Consider the following 22,875-nt stretch of genomic DNA (forward strand, 5'->3'; position numbering starts at 1 on the left):
AACAGGATCTTGAAGAGAGATTTGCACACCCATGTTCATAGCAGCATTATTGACAACAGCCAACATGTGGAAGCAGGACTTCCCTGGCGGTCCAGTGGTTGGAACTCTGCCCTTCCACTGCAGGGGGCCCAGGTTCGATCCCTGGTCAGGGAACTAAGATCCTGCATGCTGAGCGGCATGGCCAAAAAAACAGACGTAGAAGCAACCCAAATATCCATCAATGGATGAATGGATAAAGAATATGCAGTACATACATACAGTGAAATATTATTGAGCCTTAAAAATTAAGGAAATCCTGTCCTATGCTACAATATGGATGAAACTTGAGAACACTATGCCAAGTGAAATCAGCCAGTCAACCCAAAAAAAAAAAAAAACACAACAGAATACTACAGAGAATATTAACCACATTGACAAAACTTTAAAAATGTAACATCGGGGATTCCCTGGTGGCGCAGTGGTTAAGAATTCGCCTGCCAATGCAGGGGACACAGGTCCGAGCCCTGGTCCGGGAAGATCCCACATGCCGCGTAGCAACTAAGCCCGTGCGCCACAACTACTGAGCCTGCGCTCTAGAGCCCGCGAGCCTCAATTACTGAGCCCACGTGCCACCACTACTGAGGCCCATGCGCCTAGAGCCCGTGCTCCGCAACAAGAGAAGCCACTGTAAGGAGAAGCCTGCGCACCGCAACGAAGAGCAGCCCCCGCTCGCCACAACTAGAGAAAGCCCGCGTGCAGCAACAAAGACGCAACACAGCCCAAAATAAATAAATAAATAAATTTATTAAAAATTAAAAAATAAATAATAAAAATGTAACATTAAGTGAAAAAACAAAAGAATATATGCAACATTTTTAAGTAAAAAATTTTAACTCACACACACACAAAAAAGACAAATGCCTCATACAAATGGAATCATGCAGTATGTAAAGTTGCCAAACTCTCAAGAAAAGGAAGTTGGGGGGGAGGGGGAGAAGGCGACTTATTGTTCGATGAGTTTAGAGTTTGTTTTGCAAGATGAGAAAGTTCTAGAAGTCTGCTCTACAATGATGTATATATAGTTAACACTACTATACTATACATGTAACAATGGATACGATGGTAAATTTCATGTTGTTTTTGACCACAATATTAAAAAGCCATGAGGAAAGCAGATGCTGCTGCATGCCCGTCCTTCCCCACCCCACCCCCCGGAGTGGCTTATTAAATAGATGATGCAGTAACTGTGTAAAAGATGAGAAAATTAGCTTTGCATGCAATGAATTAGAACAGGATAATCACAGCACCATTGGCACAAACCCTCCAGCTCTGCCTTCTTAGCGTCTTTGGCTCAACTGTCCCCGTGATCCTCATTGCTCTTCATGTCCACAGAGATGGCCCCCTCCTGATACTCATTTGGAAAAGTGCAGAACCCTCTGGAAATAAGCTCTCAGCCACGTGGAGGTCATCCTTCCATGGGGAGGGGACATGTTTCACGGGACTAACCACTGGATCTAGGTTCAAGGCTCTCAGGAACCCTACGTATTTTGCTGTCACCAGGCCACCACCTCCTTTGTTCTTAATATTGACCTCAGGGCCAGTCTGATTTATAGATGGATCAGCTTCTTCCCCTCCTTCCCATAGGATGGCAGACAAGCCTCATGGGGCCTGGTCACGCAGTCAGGCCACCGTGTCTGAGGAAAGGCAGAGGTTGGAGAGGGTCCAGGGCAGCAGGTGACAGTGATTAAAGGGCTGGAAACCAAGGCAAACTTTCGGATGGGGGCCTCCACAGGACTTATGCTGTCCAGTAGGGAGGCCCACTGACGCTGCAACAGCATCCAGCTGCTTCCTCCCTCCCCAAAGGGGTCTGACGGCAAGAGGCTTAGTTTGTGCTGATAAGGCAGGTGAAATTCAGACCAACAACCCCGCACAGAGAAGTCTAACACAAAATGGACTCTTCAGGGAGGGGTCAGAAACATTTTGCCTAGATCCTTAAGGAAAACCTGTTTCCCCCAGGGATTAAATATATGTGAAACCCTCAGCTTTATAGCCTGTGGCCCAGAGGAAGCCCTCCATAAACAGCAGCTAGTTTTATTTTCCCGTCTTAATCTCATGCTTTTACAACAAAAATCTTTATACAGCTTCCAAGAAAAGGCCTATGAAGTCAGATACATGAGTACATGTACATGAAAACATCCATCCAGCTCCTCACTGAAATTGTGCATATTAAGAACTTTAGTGTTATACCTCAAGAGAAAACTGTAAAAGACAAAAATGGACAAAACAAGACCTCTGGGTCAGTGAGAGATTTTGTTGAGGCCAATAAAACGCTCTACAATGATGGAAATGTTTCCTCTGTGCCAGCCAACACAGCAGCCAGCAGACATCTGTGACTACTGAGCACTTGAAATGTGACTAGAGTGACTAAACTGAATTTTTTATCTAATTCTGATAAATTTAAATAATGACTGCTTTATTGGGCAGTCCCAGCATATCGCAAGTCTCAAGGGCAAAGACATCTTCTTCCTTGCATCTCCCTCAAAACCTAATCAGAATATATCATATGCACTTTGGGAAGGAAATAAATGACTATTTTAAAACAACGTGTATGTATTTCATAAAATATTATACTGTGTAGGAATAAGTAGGAATGAAGTACTGATACGCACAATATGGATTAATCTCAAAAGTATTCTTTTGAGTGAAAAAAAGCCTTACACACGAGAACACACACTGCAGGATTCCATTTATATGAAGTTCTTGAAAAAGCAGAAGTAACCCACAGTAATACACATCATAACAGTGGTTGCCTTGAAGTGGGAGTAGCTGACTAGTAAGAAACATAAGAGCACTTTTGGGGACAACAGAAATATTCTATATCTTGATGGGTGGGTGGTCACACAAGTGTGTACAAATGTCAAAACCCAAACTTTATCTTAAGATCTGTGCATTTTATGTAAGTTATACCTCAATTTAAAAAGATACCCACAAGAAAATGCTTATGTAATGAATGAGATTTGCAAAGTACTTTTCACCTACATTTCATTTGCCATTTTTCAGTAACAACATCTCAGTACCCTGGACAGACATTATTAACATTTGACAGATGAAGAAAGTAAAAAGATTAATGATTTGTCCAAGTAGTAGTCCAGAAGAGGCAATCTCAAAGCCATGCCCTTATTGCCATGCCATTCAGCTTTCCTAAGGGGTCAAGGTCATTCATTTCCAGGGTGCCACCCTCTCCCCATGGCTCCCCCAGGAGGCCTTACCAGCACGCGGCCATCAGCCTTGGGCTGCCGGGCCAGGCTCACCCCCATCCACTCATCATCTCTGTCTTCCCGGCAGGTCTTTCCACAGGGCATGCCCCGATTCTTCCCTGGAGGAAAGAGAGAAAAACCAGGCTTGGACTGAGGAATGCTACTCTCCTGTCTGCTTTCCAAAGGGCGTAACAAACAACCCAAGTGTTTGTTACTGTTACCGAACGCAGGACCCTGTGCCCGATGCACAGTGAGGCCAAACAATACGAAAGTCGGAATTGGGTACAGAGAAGGTTTATTGCAGTGCCCTGCAAGGTGACAGGTGGCTCAAGGCTTAGAAAACTCCACACTCCCTGAAAGCTTACAGCAAAGCCCTTTTACAGGAAAGGCGAGGCAGGGGCGGGGTTAGTTTCTGGAAGCTTCTTGGTGTCAGATCCTTTGTTCCTGAGGTCGGGTCAAGATGTTGCTGTAAACGTCCACCAAACAAATGTTAGTCTCTGTTATGACAAGAAGGGGCAAGGTCGCAAGGATCAACTTTCGCCCTCCTAGGTCCAGGCCTCGTTAAGAAGAGGGGTCCCTGCGCAGGCCGATCACCCTGCCCGGGAGCGCTGGTCCAGCACCCAGCCCGGGTCCTCCCGCCAGTGCCCAGCCCAGCTGAGGAGGCAGATCTCAGCTGGCGGCGCCCTCAGGGCCAGGTCCCCAGGGCCAGGTCCCCAGACCCCACCCAGTCGTCATCGCTGAGGGAGCCAGACGCCCAGGACCCAGCGGGCCCTCAGGCTCCTTAGGCCGCCCAACTGGGGGCCAGGTCCCGCAGACTGCGACCCAGGGTGACCGCCGCCTCCATTAGGTCGCGGAGGTGGGCATGAGGGAGAGGTTCGCCACTGTCTCAAGGCCAGGGCCCAGTGACAAGGGCTCTGGAGCCCTGCAGGACACAGCCCTCGGCCTGTCCCCGGGCCCCCAGCTCACCCGCCGGCGGAGGCCAAAAGGCCTGGAGGACCCGGGGGAGAAGGCCGTGACCCGTCTGTCTCCACACTCTCTGCCGCGATGACCGCTTCCCTGCTGACCCGGCGGAGCGCGACCTCTGACCTCTGCGCTCCGGCTCTCGGCTCTCGCGGTAACAGCCGCGCGGCTGCCCCGCCCCTATTACATTACCAGCCCGTAAATAAGGAACTGGTAACAAGGTGCGAGTTGAGTCCACCACCACGTATGTTGTTTAATTCAGTCAATTTTTTTTCATAGCAAGACTTTCTCAAGGAAGGAAGCAGTACATTGATTTATATTACGAAGTAAGCTTCTTAATTTGTTATATACCAGTAACAGCCCACAAACCAGTCGTAGACACCATGGACACCTCCCCTATTTCTGCTATAGAAAATCGTGACAATTCTTCATTTAAAAAAAATAATAGTTAGAAGATCTTGAGGGGAAAGGACTTTGAAGAAAGTGAGGTCTTGAATTGATGAGTACAATAAAATATAGCTCTTACTTATTGAGAACCGACTATGTGCCAAGCACAGTTCTGTGTATTCATCTCTATTATCTCATCAATCCTCTCAAGGTAATCCTTATGAGATAGCTATCTTCCTTCTGATTTTACAGGTGAGGCAACTGAGGCCAAAGAGGCTCTGGGACATTCCCAGTAAGTCCCAGTGAGTAACTGGCAGAGCTGGGCTCTGAACCCAGGCAGATCTGACTCCAAAGATGATATATTTTCCACCAGACCAAGCGGGCTCTTATAAACATCCCTCAGTCATATCTTTTCCTACTTAAAACATAAAACCTAACATTGCTTTTAATGGCCTCCCACCTTGCACATAGGATAGAATCCCAACACCTTACCCCAGCCTGTCGGGCCCTGTGTAGTCCAGCCCTAGCCCACCTCACCAACCTCCTCTGCTTCCACGCTCTCCTGCTCACCACTCCAGTGATGCTGTGCTTGCTCTAAATTTTAAAATGGCACAAATTTTCCTCCACTTGGAGGTTCTGCCTCCTGTACCTGCCCGGCTTACTGCTGTGCATCTTTCCGGTCATTGTAAAAGTCACTGCCCCAGACCCTCCAATCTAGATCAGATCAAATACTCACCTCCCCTCTGATCTTCTCACACTCAATTATTTGTTTAATATCTTTTTTGCCTACTAATTTATAAGGCCCAGGACAGCAGGATCTTTGGTGTATCCCAGTGTTTACGAAGTAACAGATACTCAATATGTGGTGGGTGGATGGGTAGAAGGAAGGAAGGAAAAATGGATGAATAATCAGGAAGAAAAAGAGGAAAGTGTGAGGGTGTGATACCCATTCCCATCTTGGCAGTGAAAATCCACTCACCTCGAGCCATGTCCAGTTCGGTGCATCTCCGGTCAGGGTTGGTGTGGACGCGGCACTTAAACACAGCCCCAGGGGACTTCACTGAAGTGCTGTACTTGGAATCCGCCTTTGGTGCACCCACAAGGACCCTGCACATCAAGAAGAAAGGGCATTCGGTCACAACCCGGTACTAAGAAAGGGCAGCCAATGGTTAAATCCTCACCCAACCATGGGTGTGTTGTCTGAATGCTCCCTGGGAGATCATACCCCAGCACTACACAGTGCTGGAGGTGGGTGGGGGCAGAGGGGAGGGACTCCTACAGTGAACCTGTTATGATTTTAACATGCCTGGAAAAAAATCTGAGTTTGGTTGGGAACACATACCACCAACAAACAGTTCCTATCCAGAATGTATAAAGAACTCCCACAGATCAATAACAAAAATACAGACAAACCAATAGAATAATAGACCAAAGACTTGAACAGATCCTTGATGAAGAAAGATAAATGGCCAATAAACATATGAAAAGGTGCTCAACTCTATTAGTTATCAGAGAAATCCAAATGAGATACTACTTCACACCACCTAGAAAGCTAAAACCAAAAAGACTGAAAACGCCAAGTGCTGACAGGATATGGAGCACCTGGGACCCTCACACCATGCTGTGGGGAGTGTAAACCATCACGACCACTTTGGAAAAGTGATTCAACAACTCCTAAGAAAGCTAAAACAGTGCCTACCTTCTGACCCAGCTATCTCATATCTAGGAACATACCCAACAGAAACGCACATATGTCTACAGGAGACATGCACAAAATGTTCACAGCTGGGTGTGAAATGGCCCCAAACTAGAAGAAACCCAAAGATCCATCAGTGCTAGAATGCATAAATAAACTGTGGTGTAGAAATAGAATTCTATACAGCAATGAAAATCAATGAACAGTCAACTGCAACGTCATGGATGAAACTCACAAACACTGAGCAAAAGACATTGGGGACAGTAGTGTACTCACTGCCTGATTCCACTTATCTGATGTTCAGAAGTAGGTGAAATTTAACAGTTGTGTTAAAGGTTGGCTACCTCGGGAGATGGAAGAGGGTTGTAACCAGGAAGAAGGGCTCCTGGAGGGAGGTGCTTAAAATGTTCTCTTTTTCAAACTGAGTGGTGTTTATACAAATTTGTGAAAATTTATTCAACTGTAGATATGTCAATGGGCACTCTTCTGGATGGGTTATACTTCAACCTTTTAAAAACTTTAGTGAATAAATAAAAAAGAAATTTAGAAATGCCTTTTGACCCATGTCCCCCTCTTGCCCCTCCCTGCCACACACATGTGTACATTTAGGGGTGACAGGAAAGAAGTAGCAGCAATGTGGAATTATAAACTGCGTCCTCTAGCCCAAAGCAAACCGGAGATAGAAGAGTTTGGCTACAACAGGGCACGAACGTGGTTGTGCACCTTTCATCTTGAACTGAAAAGCTGCCCTGGGGATGAGTCGTCCCCAGCAGGGCCCTTGCCCACTGGAGGAAAAGAGCAAGACACACCAAGATGACAGAGACACACACTTGGGTACAGAACATGGGGGAATGGCACACATTCCCCTCCAGATGTTACAAAAACAATTCTGACCTACAGTTTTGTGCATTGTTTCTGGAAAGCAGTCAACCGAAGAGCTGTAGCAAAGAATACTAACTACCCCCAGTCAGGAATGGTTGGTGCTGAGCTACAAGGACCTGTACAACGAAACTTTAAACAAAACCCATGCTGATGTTCAAAGAGTAGACAGTGCCAAGCCACTGCTCAACTGGAACGTGAGCTGCCCCGTATCTCAAGCAGCCTGGAAGGGAGAAGCAATTCCCTCCCAAGGCTATCGGGCATGTTATGAAATAGATCATTTCCCACTGGCCTTGGAATGGAAAGCATTCTCCGTCATGCATCTCTGGAAAAGGTGTCTAAAAGCACAGGTTAGAAGGACCTTAAACAGCCTCCCTAGGGCTGTAGAAAGCTGACAAAGGCTCCCCCCCGCAACTCTGTCCTAAAAGCCACCTTCATCTTGGGATCTCGAACGTTCACCCCAACCCTGGTCTCAGAATGACGCTGCTCCCCTCCAACGCTCCAGCTGAGCGAAGGGGTGGAGATCTCCAGATCCGAAAACGGAGGGCTGAGACCCTCAGACGGGCCTTCAGCAAAGGCTGGCAGACCCCACAGGGACACCACCCTAATCTGGCTCAGAGACATGGTGTCAGGTTCACAAGGAGGCACGTGGGTCCCCTGAGCCCAATCCTTCAACCCCCAGGCTAGGAAGGGTCTCCTTAGTGGAACCTTTCTTTCCAGGTCAGTCTCAGAGAGTCTGGATCTGATCCTATGAGGAATCAAATCATACCACACTGAGGGGTGAGAGGAGCCAGGCCCCCAGCAGTGAGGGCACCCCCAAGCTGCCTGCTGCCCCTCAGTAACAGCCCAGGATCTGCAACCCGCCAGTGCTCCCCGGGCAGCTCCCAGCCTCTGCCTCACCACGATGGGCCACAGCTGCAGGACCCCCAAGCAGAAGGGGGGCTGGAACCCATCACCTTTGGAAATCCTAGCAAGCACTTTCCCCACAGACCACACTGCTTCCATCAACCACATGAGGGCAGCTTAGCCGGCCTGCGACTGCTCTCACTCAAATACAGGACGACACACCAAATGAAACTCCAGTGAGAAGAAAGCCACATGAAGGGGTCAGTTTCCCCCCTCCACCCCGGCTTCTGGGGCTGAGCTCCAGAGCCACCGGGGCTCGGCCAAGGGTGGCTCTCTAATGCTGGCTGTGTTTACACAGGTGAGAGGCATCAGCAGCTTGCCATCTCTACACTGTAACACCCACCACCTCTCCACATGGCCGGCCATAGGAGCTGTGGAACATAAAATACCTCCTCCACTAGAAAACCCCCATGGGACAGACCTGGGTCCAGAAATTCCCACCAACTCCGAATTTATATCAGCACAGCGAATAAACGCCAATTGCAATCCATGCTATTAAAAAAAAATCACAAAGACTAAACAAGGTGGAGAATTCATCATGTACAAAGGAAGGGAAATGGCTGCAAGAAACAATGGCCTGTTTCTCTGTTATGTCCCCCACAGTGGCATTGGAACCCCAGACCTTCCACAGACTGCCACTGCTCCAGACTTCTCAACACAGATACTCAGGTATCCAAGCAGGAAGGACCCTGGAGAGCTTAAATCCCAGCACTGCTTTTCCCAGCCGAGAGCTGAGACAGAGAAGCAGAAACTTATTTCAGAATCGAAAGTTGGAGAAGGGACCTGCTGAATTATGTTTTCCTTCCAAGCCCAAGGTACTCAATGATCCTAACAACAAGGGCTGATCAAGCACTGATAACAACCATCTGGTTCAAACTCTTAATCAGCTGCTCAGAGGAGGTTTTTTCCCCCAAATCTAACAAGAAATGAAGCAAGAGATAAGGGGGCGTGTGTGCACTTGTGTGCATGACATTCACAGTGGTGGCTCGCTGGAGGACGAGCCTGTATCTCTGTGTTCACAGAACATTGTGGCTTCCTCCGCAGCCTGGTGCTGCTCTTTACCTAGGCCGCCGGCCAGCAAGACTGCTCTACAGGCCAGCCGATGAGCTTGCCTCTTCTGAAGTTAGTTCAGCTGGTTATTCGCCAGGCTGGTCCCAAGAGAGAGGGCAATGGCCCAGAGTTCAGGGCATGCCACTGAAAGATGCCATCTGCTTTCTTTCTCGTTCTCAGTTACAGAGAGACATCCCAGCCACTTCAAATGTCCCCCCCCCAAAATCTTTCCCGGCACTCTTGACAAGACAATAAGTTGTTTCTTTCCTCTGTACAGTTACCATCTAAAGGAATGTCCCCACCAACAGGCTCCCAGTGATAAATCATCAGGCTGTTTCGGACCTTTGCTTGCTACTTCAAGTGTGGTCCTCAGGCCAGCAGCATGGAAAACACCTGGGAGCCTGATGGGAATGCAGAATCTCAGGCTCCATCCCCAGCCTGCTAAATCAGAACGTGCATTTTAACAAGCTCCCCAGGTGATTTATAATCTAAGAAGTGTTACAGAACCACCTACGCTGATTACAAAGAATCACGTTCATCTGGGGCCCGTATGAACTGATGACCCCGAGAAGCAAGGCTCTCCTCTCTCATCCCCAGTTAAAGATGCATACAAACTTCCCAGACATTTTAGCCTCCTCCTTAACTCAGAGCTTGGGTTCCTAATTACAAGGACAACCAGCCTGTAATGGGCCCTTGGAGTGTGCAGGTGCTGGGCTAGGCTCCCTCTGGGCACAACTGCATTTCATCTTCACAGCAAGCCTATGGGAGGCACTGATATTATCCCCACTTTACAGATGGAGAAGCAGGTGGCCACACAAGGTCATGGGACTTGCCTGAGCCCACAAAGCACGGTAAGACACCAAGTGCAGCACGCACCCCAGCAGTGGGGTGCAGGGCCCACGCCCCTACTCTGCCATCCCACGTCAGCCAGAAAGGAGGAAAAGGGAGCCAACAGGTATCGAGAACCCTCTCTGGTGCCAGCCACTCACACATGTGACCTTGTCTGAAAAAGGCATGCGATGCTCTGCAGGTGGCCCTGAGCTTAGAACTTAGATTGGAAGCTCTGTCCCCAAAGGACAGACAGGGGTTTGGAACTGAAAGATGGTCCTTCTCCTCCCCATCAGGCTGAATTTCGATCATCTTGCTTTCCTAGAACGTTCACATGGTTGGCGTGGTGCTACCCAGAGGTTAGCCTCTCTCTGTCTCTCTTTGTATTTTATTGAAGTACAGTTGACTGAAAATGTTGTACGGCAAAGTGACTCAGTTATACATATATATTCTTTTTCATTTTCTTTTCCATTATGGTTTGTCACAAGATATTGAATATAGTTCCCTGTGCTACATAACAGGACCTTGCTGTTTAGAAGAGAACATAGGCAAAACATTCTCTGATATAAAACATACCACTGTTTTCTTAGGTCACTCTCCCAAGGCAATAGAAATAAAAGCAAAAAATAAACAAATGGGACCTAATAAAACTTACAAGCTTTTGCACAGCAAAGGAAACCATAAACAGAACGATAAGACAACCTATAGACAGGGAGAAAATATTTGCAAATGATGCAGCCAAGGGCTTAATTTCCAAACTATATAAACAGCTCATACAACTCAACAACAAACAACCCAATCAAAAAATGGGAAAAGACCTAAATAGAGATATCTCCAAAGAAGACATACAGATGGCCAACAGACACATGAAGAGATGCTCAACATCACTAATTATTAGAGAAATGCCAATCAAAACTATAATGAGGTGCCGCCTCTCTTAATGAGCAGTTCACGAACCTATTTGGAAATGTGGGCCCATCCGTTCATCTGCCAGCCCCAGTTATGATCATGGGTTGTCTGATTTCCTGCTCAAGGCAATCCTGTCAGGCAGCTTCTAGTGTGCACTTTACTCAGAAACAGTGGGTCACATTGCTGATAAGTGGCTGGGATTTGAACCCAGGGTGTCCATGTCCGAGGGCATGTTCTTTCCAGTCCCCCCCGAACTCCCACTTTTATTTATTGATTTATGGCTGCATCAGGTCTTAGTTGCGGCGCACGGGCTTCTCTCTAGTTGAGGCGTGTGGGTTTTCCCTCTCTAGTTGTGGCGCGCAGGCTCCAGGGCACATGGGCTCTGTAGTTGTGGCACGCAGGTTCCAGAGCGCGTGGGCTCTGTCGTTTGCGGCACGCGGGCTCTAGTTGAGGTGTGTGAGCTCAGTAGTTGTGGCTCACGGGCTTAGTTGCCCCACGGCATGTGGGATCTTAGCTCCCTGACCAGGGATTGAACCTGTGTCCCCTGTATTGGAAGGCAGATTCTTTACCACTGGACCACCAGGGAAGTCCTTCCCTCCTATTGTGGCAGTTTAAATGCACTCCATATTTCCAACAGAGCCACTTCCTTGGTTGACCTGTGTGTGGGGAAGCAGGTTACCAAGGCTCCAGGCCAGCCTCCCATCCTACTCTGAACCCATCCCTCACCTCCTGAGAGCAAACCACCAGTCAATTCCCCTGGGAACAGGTGGCAGAAAAGGGCTGAACCACAGCTATTTCCCTGGGGGAGGCTCGGAACTGACATCATCCCAAGGGCTCCCTCCCTTCCTACAAATACCACAGAAGTGATTCTGCAGGGCGAAATTACAGCAAAATCGAGGACAGCAACTGGGGATTAAAAACCTTAAACCCATTAGGTTTGCTTTCAGGCATTTGATCCCCAAACGAAAACTTCCCTGGGGACCCACGTTTTAGTTACAGGAGTGGAATTCAATCACTGCGTGTCCACCACACCTCAGGGAAACCCCAGGTATCACTCCACATCCCTTACTGCGCAAAACACAGCCAAGACTTGAGCAGTGGGAAAGCCAGTGCCAGGAAAGCCACCTTACCATGCCAAATCCTTCACTCCCCAGAGAAGGAAATAGGTAGAATTCCACGACCAACCAGGAAAGAACAGAGTCACGGGGAGGGTCCCACCCCGGAAAGAAATTAGCCCCCCTGGCCACCCTGGATGGGAGTAAAGGGTCCTCAGAGGCTGCTGCCCCATCCAGGGGCTCAGGTCCTGGTAGATGTACCCGGAGAAGGAAACATGGCAAAGAGCCGAGGTTTTCCTTCCCCACCTGAGAGCATCAAGTAAACATTAAAATTCAAGAGGCAGAGCAAGCTGCAGAGCTCTGGAGACCTGAGTCCTGAAATCTGCCTGTTGGTTTCTCGTGAAAGTTTTCTTCTCCAAGAAAAATAGGTCAATACTTTCACATTTACTTCTTTTTTTTGGGTAAAATTCTCACCAGCACCTTGCAAGTGTGGACCTACCTCCCAGACTTACCTGGAGCCTGGGATGAGGGCCAGAGCTCCCCAGAAAAGAAGTGACCTCCCGCCTGCTCGCTGAGAAAAGGAAGAGGCATGCAAAATGCTAGGATTTACCTCACACCTGTCAGAATGGCCATCATCAAAAAGACCACAGATAACAAATGTTGGCGAGGCTGTAGAGAAAAGGGAACCCTCCTACACTGTTGGTGGGAATATATTGGATAAACTGGTGCAGCCACTATGGGGAACAGTAGGGAGGTTCCTTAAAGAACTAAAAATAGAACTACCATATGACCCAGCAATTCCATTCCTAGAAAAGACTAATTCAAAAAGATACATGCATCCCAATGTTCAAAGCGGTATTATTTACGATTGCCAAGATATGGAAGCAAACTAAGTGTCCATCAACAGATGAATGGATAAAGAAGATGTGGTACATATAAAATGTAACATTACTCGGCCATAAAAAAGAACACAAATGGCAAAATTTCAATGGATGGACCTGAATGGTGTTATTCTTAGTGAAATAAGTCAGACAGAGAAGGATAAATACAGTATGTTATCACTGACATGTGGAATCTAAAAATGCAACAAACTAGTGAACATAACAAAAAAGAAGCAGACTCACAGATACAGAGAACAAACTAGTGGTTAACAGTGGGGGAGAGGGAAGAGGGGACAGGGCAGGACAGAGGAAGGGAATTAAGAGATACAAACTATTACGTATAAAATAAATAAGCTACAAGCATGTATTGTACAGCACAGGGAATATAGTCAGTATTTTATAATAAATTTAAAAGGAATATAATCTATAAAAATTTTGAACTATTATGTTGTACACCTGAAACTTATATAATATTGTAAGTCAATCATCCTTCAATTTTAAAAAAGATTTTAAAAACTCTAGGGTTTACAATCCCACAGGTCTCCAATTAAAGCAGCCATCTCAGATCCTTTTGGAAGTAGACATACAAATGAATACACAAAAATGCAGATTTGTGTAGAGCATGACCAAAATTTTAGAGACCACACATAACAGTGTCTTATGCAAGACTCTGTCATTCATTTCTGTATTGAGTGCTGACACTCAAATTTTGATAAATAAATGGATCAACAAATGTACTGAAAGCAAACTTTTAGCATCTAAAGGCAGGATGAAGACCATTAGCTTCAAATGTCAGATCAAAGTAGCAATAGAAATAGCTATTCATATTTATCCAGGGTTTACTCTGTTCTGCATGTTACATTCCAGACTTTGCAGACATCATCTCATTTAATCTCCCCACAACGTGATGAGGGACAAATTCTCATTATTCCTCTTTTATAGAGGAGGGAATGAGGCTCAAACAGCTGAAGTAACTTGCCAAGAACACAACGCTCCTAAATGGGGGCGAAGTCAGGCACCCCCCCCCCGTTATGGCACAGACCACGGATTTGGTTGTTGCTGGGGAACCAGGGGCCACAATGAAGGCAGAGCCAGGTAGAACCCCACTCCTCTGCGTCTGGAACATCCACTCCAGGACCCAGCCTGATGGAGAAGAGGTGCCAGGACCCTGTGCAGTGCTGCGGTGTCCCACACACACGGCCGACTTTGCTCTGGCATCTGTGCACGTTGCAGCATTTTAACACTAAACAGTCCAGAATGGGTGGGAGAGATCACCTGGGCTTCAACACACCAAGGGATGAGCTGAGATGGAGGAAATTCGTTCCATACTTTTTTTATGCTCAGATTTGCTCTCATATTGTTGGCCGACTGTACAGAAATTCTGACTCTGTGTGGGTTTCTTTAACAAACCCAGGGGTAAATCCTAAACACGGGCCTCCATGGCTTCCTTTCCCATCTACTCTCCAAACAGAGCTTCTTAAATAAGCCGTGGGAGCCCGGAGGACTCAATGGAGCAGGTGGAGGGATGGTAACAAAAGCAGCCCAGGGAGGTTAGGATGCACACATGGAATAGAACGCTCCATCTTTCCTAGGACACTTCTGTCTTATAGAGACTTAGCATGACAGCAGGACCTACAAACGTCCCTGGCGGAATCACTGGTCCCTGTTTACTGAGTGATCAAGCATCTCTGGAAAGCAGAACCCCAGGATCTCTGCACAGGTATCCAGTGGGTCCTGAATAAGCATAGGTGCAAAGGGTGTCACAGGGAAGCAACCATGACCGTGATTTCCATAACTTTTCCAAGAACGTAAGACAGAATCTCATGACACAGATGCTTGGGTGCCTTGAAGCTCCAAACTCAGACTCTTGACTTCTTGAGAGGCAAAGGCGCAGGCCCCAGCTCGACCACTGTGACACCATGTGACTTGGGCAAACACCGTCTCTGTGCCTCAGTTTTCCCCTTCATGAATGGGGCTACAATGATAGCCAGCTGAAGCAATTGCAGAGAACATTAAGTGAGTTAATACGGGCTTAGCGCCCTGTAAGTGTATTCCTGCTGCGGCCGCTGCTGCTGCAAATTTAAACTCACAAGTCCTTTTTGTTCTCCCAAAAAAGCAGACACTGGGGACCAAGTGAGCCTGTGGTTTCAAAGACTGGATTTTTCCGAATCTTGGATTCACTTTCACTTCCTAAGTGATGCTCAAACACTTTGCTTTGGTTGGTCGCCAAATCCACGTGGCTTGAGGCTTTGCAGTTCACAAGGTACCAGGGTTGAGGTCTGGCAGCTCCCTCCAGCCAAGTGCTCGTCAGCGACTCAATGGCTCAGGGTAAGGTGGGAGCTCTCTTCCTCCTCCGTCCCTCACCTGAGACTTCCCAAAGGTCAGGAAGAGGCACCCTGGGAGTCTGCCTCGGAGCCAATTCTAACAGCCCAGAATCCCAGCGCCCCCAATACTGATACAGCGGGATAAGCAGAGGCACAGATGATCCCAGCCACACCGCAGGCCGAAGAACACACCTCACATCTCCGAACACAGCCTTTCACACACGATGGGCTCCGTGGCCGCCGTGGAGGTAGGTGTGCACCACCTGAAGCCTTTTGGCTGCAAGAGGACAGTCAGCTGACAGCCTCCAGCTGCAGCCCCCTCCAGGCAATCAAGCTGAGGCCATGCGTCTCCCAGGCAACCCCAGGGACTGATTATAATCTTGGGGTGGGCGTGCCCGTGTTGAGATGGCGAGACTTGAATCAGATCCCAACCACAGTCCAAGGCTCTCCCTGCCCAATCCTGTCTCCTCCCCGACCCCCAGTGCTTTCACCGGCCTTACCGCCCACCCCCATAATTCTCTTGCACAGGCCCCCAGTGTGCATGCATCACCAAGGCTGGGATGGACCTTGGACAAGGTGTGTAACTCTGTAAGCCTTTGTTCTCTACCTGGCAAACTGAAAACCACTCACTAGGTTGTCCCAAAGATCCCACTGGGGACTATTACGCTTGTGAAAGCACTGGACCTCTTGGAGATGCCCAGCAAATCCTATCTGATGGGACTGTTCATTTTGTTTTGAACATTTATTTACTTATTGGGCTGCACCAGGTCTTGGCTGCAACGTGCAGGATCTTAGTTCCAGACTCTTTAGTTGCGGCATGCGGGATCTAGTTCCCTGACCAGGGATCGAACCCAAGTCTCCCTGCATGGGGAGCACAGAGTCTTAATTACTGGACTACCAGGGAAGTCCCCATTTTGATTTCTTAAAGTTATATGCTACTTCCTTGAAAACAAATGATTTCTGAGAACACCACGGCTGCTTTTAACAAATGTGAATATGGCATTTTCCCCAGACAAATCACAATGGGAGTTATCAGAAGGAGACCATTTCCTGACCAGCAGCAGGTCACCGGGGACTCAGAGCTGGCCAGGGCCCGGCCCTTCACACTTTCACACTATGGGCTGCTAGAAACTGGCTGAGAAGAGTCTGTCTTCTTGCCCTGGAAGGTTCTCTCCTGAGGGACACAGCTGCCTCTCCCCTGGCCAGCGTTCAGCACTAGCTCAGGAAACAGCACCCTCGCCAGCCTCCTGAGATCTTCAGGGAAACGTCCTAGAAACCCCAAGGGATGCTTTCCGGGTCCCCTTAGAACTCGGGCCTCATACATGTGTCATCCCTTCTTGAGTGCTCTGAGAAAGCAGGCTCTGCAGGGCCAGTAAGAACCAAGGACGAGGTTTGAAAAAGCTACTTCCAGAAAATCCATATGGGGAAGTGAAGCTACAGCCCCACCTGAGAGCCTGACGTGGGACAGAACGCGACAGAGAGGTCACCACAGAGGTTAGGAGAAGGCCCGGCTACCACCATCATTTCTGGGTGTCTCCTCGCAAAGCCGGGTGGGGCTGGGGGTGAGGAGCGGGGCCCATGATCCCAGGGTCCCCCTTCTGAAGGTTTTACTTTCACGGGACTCTCCTCTGCCCATCACAAGTCCCTAGGGCTGCCCCAGGACCAGCCTCTCCCCTATGGGAGCCCACATCTCATCTCTGCCTGACACACAAGATGAGAAGCCCACAACCTTCTCACCCATCAGGCTATGGGTGCATTTTTCATTCTTGAATACCCAGCCCTTAGCACAGAGTAGGCACTCCAATGTCTGATGGATGAAAAGAGGCTGCCTAGTCTTAATTTTTAGTTAAGCTCCCTCATTTCAGTTTTCATACTCAAATACAAGGGTCGACTTTTCTTACACTGCCTTTTGATCTTTGTCTAGCCTTTTATTTTTTTTTGCCGTAGGGGTGGGGGGTGCCAGCACCACATGGCTTGTGGCGTCTTGGTCCCCTGACCAGGGATCGAACTCAGGCCCATGGCAGTGAAAGCGCCGAGGCCTAACCACTGGACGACCAGGGAAGTCCCTGTGTAGCTAGCCCTTTAAGACACAAGTCATTGCTCCAAACCAGTACCAGCACTTTCTGCGACGGTGAAAATGTTCTGTGTGCTATCCAGTACAGTAGCCACGAGGCACGCGTGGCCACTGAGCACTTGAAATGTGGCTAGTATGACTGTACGACTGAATTCTTCATTTTATTTGGTTGTAATTAATTTTAATTTAGACAGCAATATATCTGGCTCACGGCAACTGCACTGGCAGTGCCAGACCATCTAGCTTGTTCTTTTAATTCTCAACCATCATGCAAATTGAGGATGCTATGGTCCCCTCGGCTCTGAATCACCTCCTGTTCCTCACTGAGCGATGCTCTAACAACCTTAACAAAGCAAAATGCCGGCGCCTCTTCCATTTCCGAGCACTTGCTCTGGGCCCGAGCACAGCCGTCTTGATGCGTCCCCGGAGATGAGGCAGGAAGCACGTCTCCAGAAAGGAAGCCAATGCACCCAACCGCCTAGGACTCCGGGGCGTCTGGGGCCAAGAGGAAGGAGGGAAGGGAGGGTGTGAAAGAAACCCGCTCTGGGGCTCTACGCCAGCCAGCAGGGCTGCATTTATTTATCTCACAGGGTGTTACAGTTGTCTGCCCTGCAGCTGAGGGACCAGTCCGTGTCTAAAGGAAGGGGACAGAAATCTGCTTTGTCCGTGTTCCCTGGCACCTCCTGCTATTGTTCAAAGGGAGCAAGAAGACCCAGGTGGTGGGAAGTCTAGGGGAGGACGCTAGCTCAGGGCAGGGAGATGCCCTCGGGGTGTCACTGGGAAAAAAGAAACCGAGTCACTTGCATGTTTGCATCCAAACTGATACAAATGACATATATCACACTGCCTGCCATATTCTGGTCCACCTGGCCATGGGGACAACGCTCACTGCCCAGAGCATGACACACAGCAGAGGCCACTCAAGCCAAACCCTTGGAGAGAGGCTGGGTCCAGGACTCTGTTCCCAATGCAACATGACTGCGTATGCAGGACGCAGTCCCCAGGGCTCGGAAAGCGAGGCCACCCCATCCCTTACACAGAGAGATAGGACCTCTGATCAGTGAGAATTATTACTTAAAAGAGAACTGCTAGGAATGCTCAGTTAGGGGATTAGAGAAGAAGCACTAGTCCTACTGACGGAGCATATGCAGGAGCTTTGTGATGTGCACCTGGGGTCCCCTCAACCTGGGGACCCTTCAGTTCCGGCCCCTGCAGACTGTCGTGCCTGGGCTCTCTCCCTGCCCCTCCCCCTGCACACTCTCCTCCCTCCCTTACCCTACACACAACAAATCCTTCCACCTGTACAGAGGTGTTTAATTAGCACGAAGCAAAACTACTGAACCACGAAGACTGAATGAAGAAGCTTAAGAGTAACTTCTGCTCAGAAAGAAAGACAGCAGATACAAGGCTTACTGAACGCTGCCTCCTTTTCCTTTCAGAGTTTTAACACATTGTCCTCTTGGTGTCTGTCACTTACCTCCCACACCCAGTTTGACTCTCTGTGATCGTTATTTTAAGTCCCCCTCATGTAGGTGGCTATGCTCTTCCATTGGACTGGAGCAGCCCTTTGGTAAATTACTCCAAAGTTAAATACAGTTCCCTAAAGTGCACACTTCAGCTTCACTGGCACTCTGGAAACGCAGAGAAAAAGCTTTAAAACCTCCCTCCCTCTCTGACCCAGCAATTCTAAGCCCAGGAACTTATCCAAAGGAAATAATTAAGGATGTCCGCAAGGCTTTTGTTAGAAGGATGTTTACCCGGCTGATGTTTATAATTGTGAATAATTGGAAACAACCTGCATGTCCCTCAAGCAAAGCTAAAAGATCCAGGGCCCAAGGACTGCCTGGTAGGAAGAGACCAACAATCAGTCACTAAGTCAAGCAACCAACCCCAGAGTTAAGGTAGAGACCTAGGGTAGACCCAGATTCCACAGGGCCTGAATCCTACAAATATAGGGCGACTACCTTTAAGAAAATTAATACAAAATTACAAATACAGAATTAGGCACAGGGCCTTGGTAGGGAGCGGCCTGTGCAAGTGAGAGGCCTTTGGTGGAAGTTTCATTAGCCTCATAGTAAGCCTAGCCTCTAAAGATATAGAGAAAAGAAAGAAGTTGAAAATAGGAGATTCTGAAAGTCTCTTGCTTCAAAGACCACTGGCATACCAAGACTGGGCAGCATAATCAGCAGAGAATAACCGTCAAGGTCTAAGACCAAGAATACTGGGGGGAAGGGAGAGGAGAGAGAAAAGAATAGGGAGGAAGACGCTAGGAAGAAATAACAAGAGGACAGAAGACAAGGAGATAAGCAAAAACTAAGACAGAGTTAAGGCAGTGGGGGGGCAGGGAATAAGAAAAGTTGCTTTAAATAGATTGCAGTAGAGATTAGTTGGTACTTGAAAAACTATAGGGACAAGCGCTCCAATAAAAAGAGCAGCCCATTCAGTATCAGAAGCAAGAGAGAGCGATTTTGAGACCGGAAGCCTGGCTGTGGATGGACCCCTGAAATACTTGAAATATTGAAATATACTTGAAATATTCATACCACACAGCCTTTCCTCATCACCTTTTTAAAACAAAGCAGGCTGGACTCTTTTTCCAAGTCAGATCTGCTCTTGACTCCCCCCACTTCCGAAATGGGGCAGCTTTTACCTGTGGCCCAAAGAGCTCAGAGACCCATGAGGCTGCGGAGCTGCAGACCCCATGTGGTGCTCCAGCTCCCCTGCCTGCCCCTCCTCAGCAGCCCCCTGCCCAGAGTAGCCCTTCTATTTTTTTTTAATTAATTAATTTTTTTATTTTTATTTTTGGCTGCGTTGGGTCTTTCTCTGGTTGGGGATACTCTTCGCTGCAGTGTGCAGGCTTCTCATTGCAGTGGCTTCTCTTGTTGTGGAGCACGGACTCTAGGCGCACGGGCTTCAGTAGTTGTGGCACGTGGGCTCAGTAGTTGTGGCACGCAAGCTCTAGAGCGCAGGTTCAGTAGTTGTGGTGCACGGGCTTAGTTGCTCCACGGCATTTGGGATCTTCCCGGGCCGGGGCTCGAACCCGTGTCCCCTGCATTGGCAGGCGGATTCTTAACCACTGCACCACCAGGGAAGCCCCAGCCCTTCTATCTTTAACAGCCCTCCCAACATGCTTTGTGCCAAGGTCACACAGTTTGGGAGCCCGGGCTAGGATCCTGGGATGTGTTCTCCAATTGCTCCTGCCCAGGCTACCTTCTCTACCAAAGTCCACAGTGGACGCTGAGTACAGAGGACGCAGAAAAGGTGTCAGCCTGCTTTGCTTTAAAAGGGGGATTTGGCAAGTGCAAGAAAAGACAGCTGGTCTTAAACTCAGCAACTGGGGTAAATGGTAGGGAGAGAGATAGGGAACTGGACAGGAGCTACACAAAAACCTTAAAAACTTGTTTTCTTGGAGGCAGCTCTCCTAAACAGCATGATTGTTAAAGGGCTGGCTGGTCACGGAGTCCCCACTTTTCCAGGAACGCCAGAGGACTCGAATCTACAAACCCTCCCTTTTCTATCAGCCTCTGTCAAGTTCCGAGCAGAACTGCATGCTGAGCGCACACACAAGGCTGACCTCGCCCTCCCAGCCTGCAGCCCCCAAGGATGTCCACACTGGTGACCACACAATAAAACCAGCCCCAGACCAGCTGTCATCTGGGGCCCCACTGGGGAACTACCCACACCCTAACTCTTTGAGGAGGGGTTGACCCCTCCTGTGGCTGTTTCATTCCCTCTTGTCCATAGGAAAGGGCCAAGGGGAGACCAACCTCCCCTGGTGCTTCTCCCCTGGGGTTGAGCACTCCGTGCCCCTTCACAGGTGGTGCCTCATGGGGAGAGCTCCCACCTCTTGGGACTCTTAAGGGGACATTCAGGGGGCAACTGGACTCCTTGACCTCTACCGGTCTCCAGGGTAGCTGCACCAGAAATCACCCACCGGTCCCACCGGACTTGTCACTGGGGTCCAGGACCATCCCCCTTCCCTGCCTCCGGACCCTCTCGGCTCGCTTCCGCAGAGGGCCTGGTGAGCGAGAAGGGGGACCACACAGTCGGCATCCCCACCCCCCGAACCCACGCACACCCAGCCCACTCCCCTCGCATCTCGGGGTTACTCTGCTTCCTGTGCAGAGCCGGCGGGAGAGGCTTAAAGCCGGGGCGAGGCGGGTGGGGTGTCACCAAGAGTTCCCCGAACTGAGGAGTCTGTCTCCGCAGCCCGGGGCCTTCGGGATTCTGGCCGGGCTGCCTGGGGCCCACGGGGGCAGAAGAACCAAGTTACTTTGCGACCTAGAGAGTTAAGCCGAGTCTGGCTGGGAGGCCGAGCGACGGGCAACCCCGGCGGGGAGGCGCCCGGCCCCCTCCGACTCGGGCGCCCACCGGGCAGTACGCTGGACCGGGAACCGGCGTCCTTCCTCCTCCCCGCCTTTCCTCGGCGGCCGAGCTACGCACAACCGAGACATTTAAATCGCCCCCTCGGGACGGCGGCGTGGAGAGGCCGGAAAGGCGGCGGCAGCGACGGCCTGGCGGCTACAGCGGGACGAGCCGGGCCGGGGTCAGGGTCCGGGCCGGGAGGGCACTCACCAGCGCGTGTTGTCGTGGAAGTGCTCCAGCACCGCGTAGCCGAAAAAGGACCCGGCGGGACCCTGGAAGCGCACGGGGCGCTGCGGGTCCAGATTGTAGGCGCCGGCGGGGCTCCCCGCGGCCACCAGCGCCAGGAGCAGCGCGCGGAGCCCCCCGGCGCCCCTCCGCGCCGCCGGGCCGCCCATCACCAGCCGGCCGCCGCCCTCCCCTGTGCCCCGAGAGCAGGGCGCCGAACGTGCCGGCGGCGGGGCTGCTGGGTCCGCCAACGGCCGGGAGGTTCCTGGGGCCGGAGTTCTGCGCTCGGACGCGGGCGCGACGCGGTGCCGGGCCGGGGGCGGTGCGCCGAGCTGCCGCCGCAGGCGAGTACAGGGGCGGCCAGGAGCTGGCGGCGTCCTCCGTCCGGCCGAGAAGTGTGCGCGCTCGGAACAAGCGGGTCCCCGGCCGGTCGGCACTGGACTGCAGAGAGGCGCGCCCGCGGGGTGGGCGGCCTGGGCGGCAGGCGGCGGGACGGCGCAGCAGCGCCCTCTGCGGGCCACGAGTCCCCCTCCGCCTCCCGCGGCCGCGGAGGAGTCTGGAGACCTGCCCAGGCGCCCCACGTCCCCTTCCAGATAGCGCCCTGGGCGCTCGGTCCCTAGGCGACCCTAATTCTCCCCGCGGCTGTGCGCTCTATTGTACTCGGTCTTTATTTGCGTCTCTGGTTCCCTCTCAGCCTTACACTCACACCAAGAACCAAAGGAAGCCGGGTGAAGTTTATCTACTCTAGCCCTGCCCATCTGCTGCCCCTTCACCCAACTGTGAGATAACCTGTAGCAGGCAAGCCCTCCATAAACGCCGGCCGTTGTAAATAACAACGATAGCCACGAGGGAGCAAGCAGAGGACCCCTCCACATGATACTCACCAGGCCTCCTAACCACTTATCCCTAAGTGTGGTCTCCGCACCGGCAGCATCAGCATCACCTGAGAACTTATTGACTACAATAGAATGCCAATAGAAAGGCCAATCAGCAGATCCCACTCCAGACCTGCTGATTCAGAACCTTGGGTTGGGGTCCAGCCTTGTGTGCATGTGTGTGTGTTTAACTGGATAAAATACACATAACATACAATTCACCAT

General features: G+C 50.1%; 1 protein-coding gene across 2 annotated transcripts in view; it reads right to left on the reverse strand.

Annotated features, from left to right (window-relative positions):
• Positions 1-22,462, reverse strand: part of ITGA9 (integrin subunit alpha 9) — a 348,141-nt gene extending 325,679 nt beyond the window's left edge. The window contains exons 1-3 of one of the 2 annotated variants that reach the window (XR_004475769.2): positions 21,761-22,462; positions 5,563-5,690; positions 3,249-3,355 (exon numbers count right to left, since the gene is read on the reverse strand). Coding sequence is in view for 1 of the 2 variants with exons in the window: in XM_004277914.4 (XP_004277962.1) it covers positions 3,249-3,355; positions 5,563-5,690; positions 21,761-21,945 (420 nt within the window). In the remaining variant the exon portion in view is untranslated. The remainder of the gene's footprint in view (positions 1-3,248; positions 3,356-5,562; positions 5,691-21,760) is intronic. The other variant, XM_004277914.4, reaches the window with a different exon arrangement.
• Between the last annotated feature and the right edge of the window lie 413 nt (positions 22,463-22,875).

This window comes from Orcinus orca, chromosome 10 (assembly GCF_937001465.1).
Source record: "Orcinus orca chromosome 10, mOrcOrc1.1, whole genome shotgun sequence".
Taxonomy (NCBI): Eukaryota; Metazoa; Chordata; class Mammalia; order Artiodactyla; family Delphinidae; genus Orcinus; species Orcinus orca.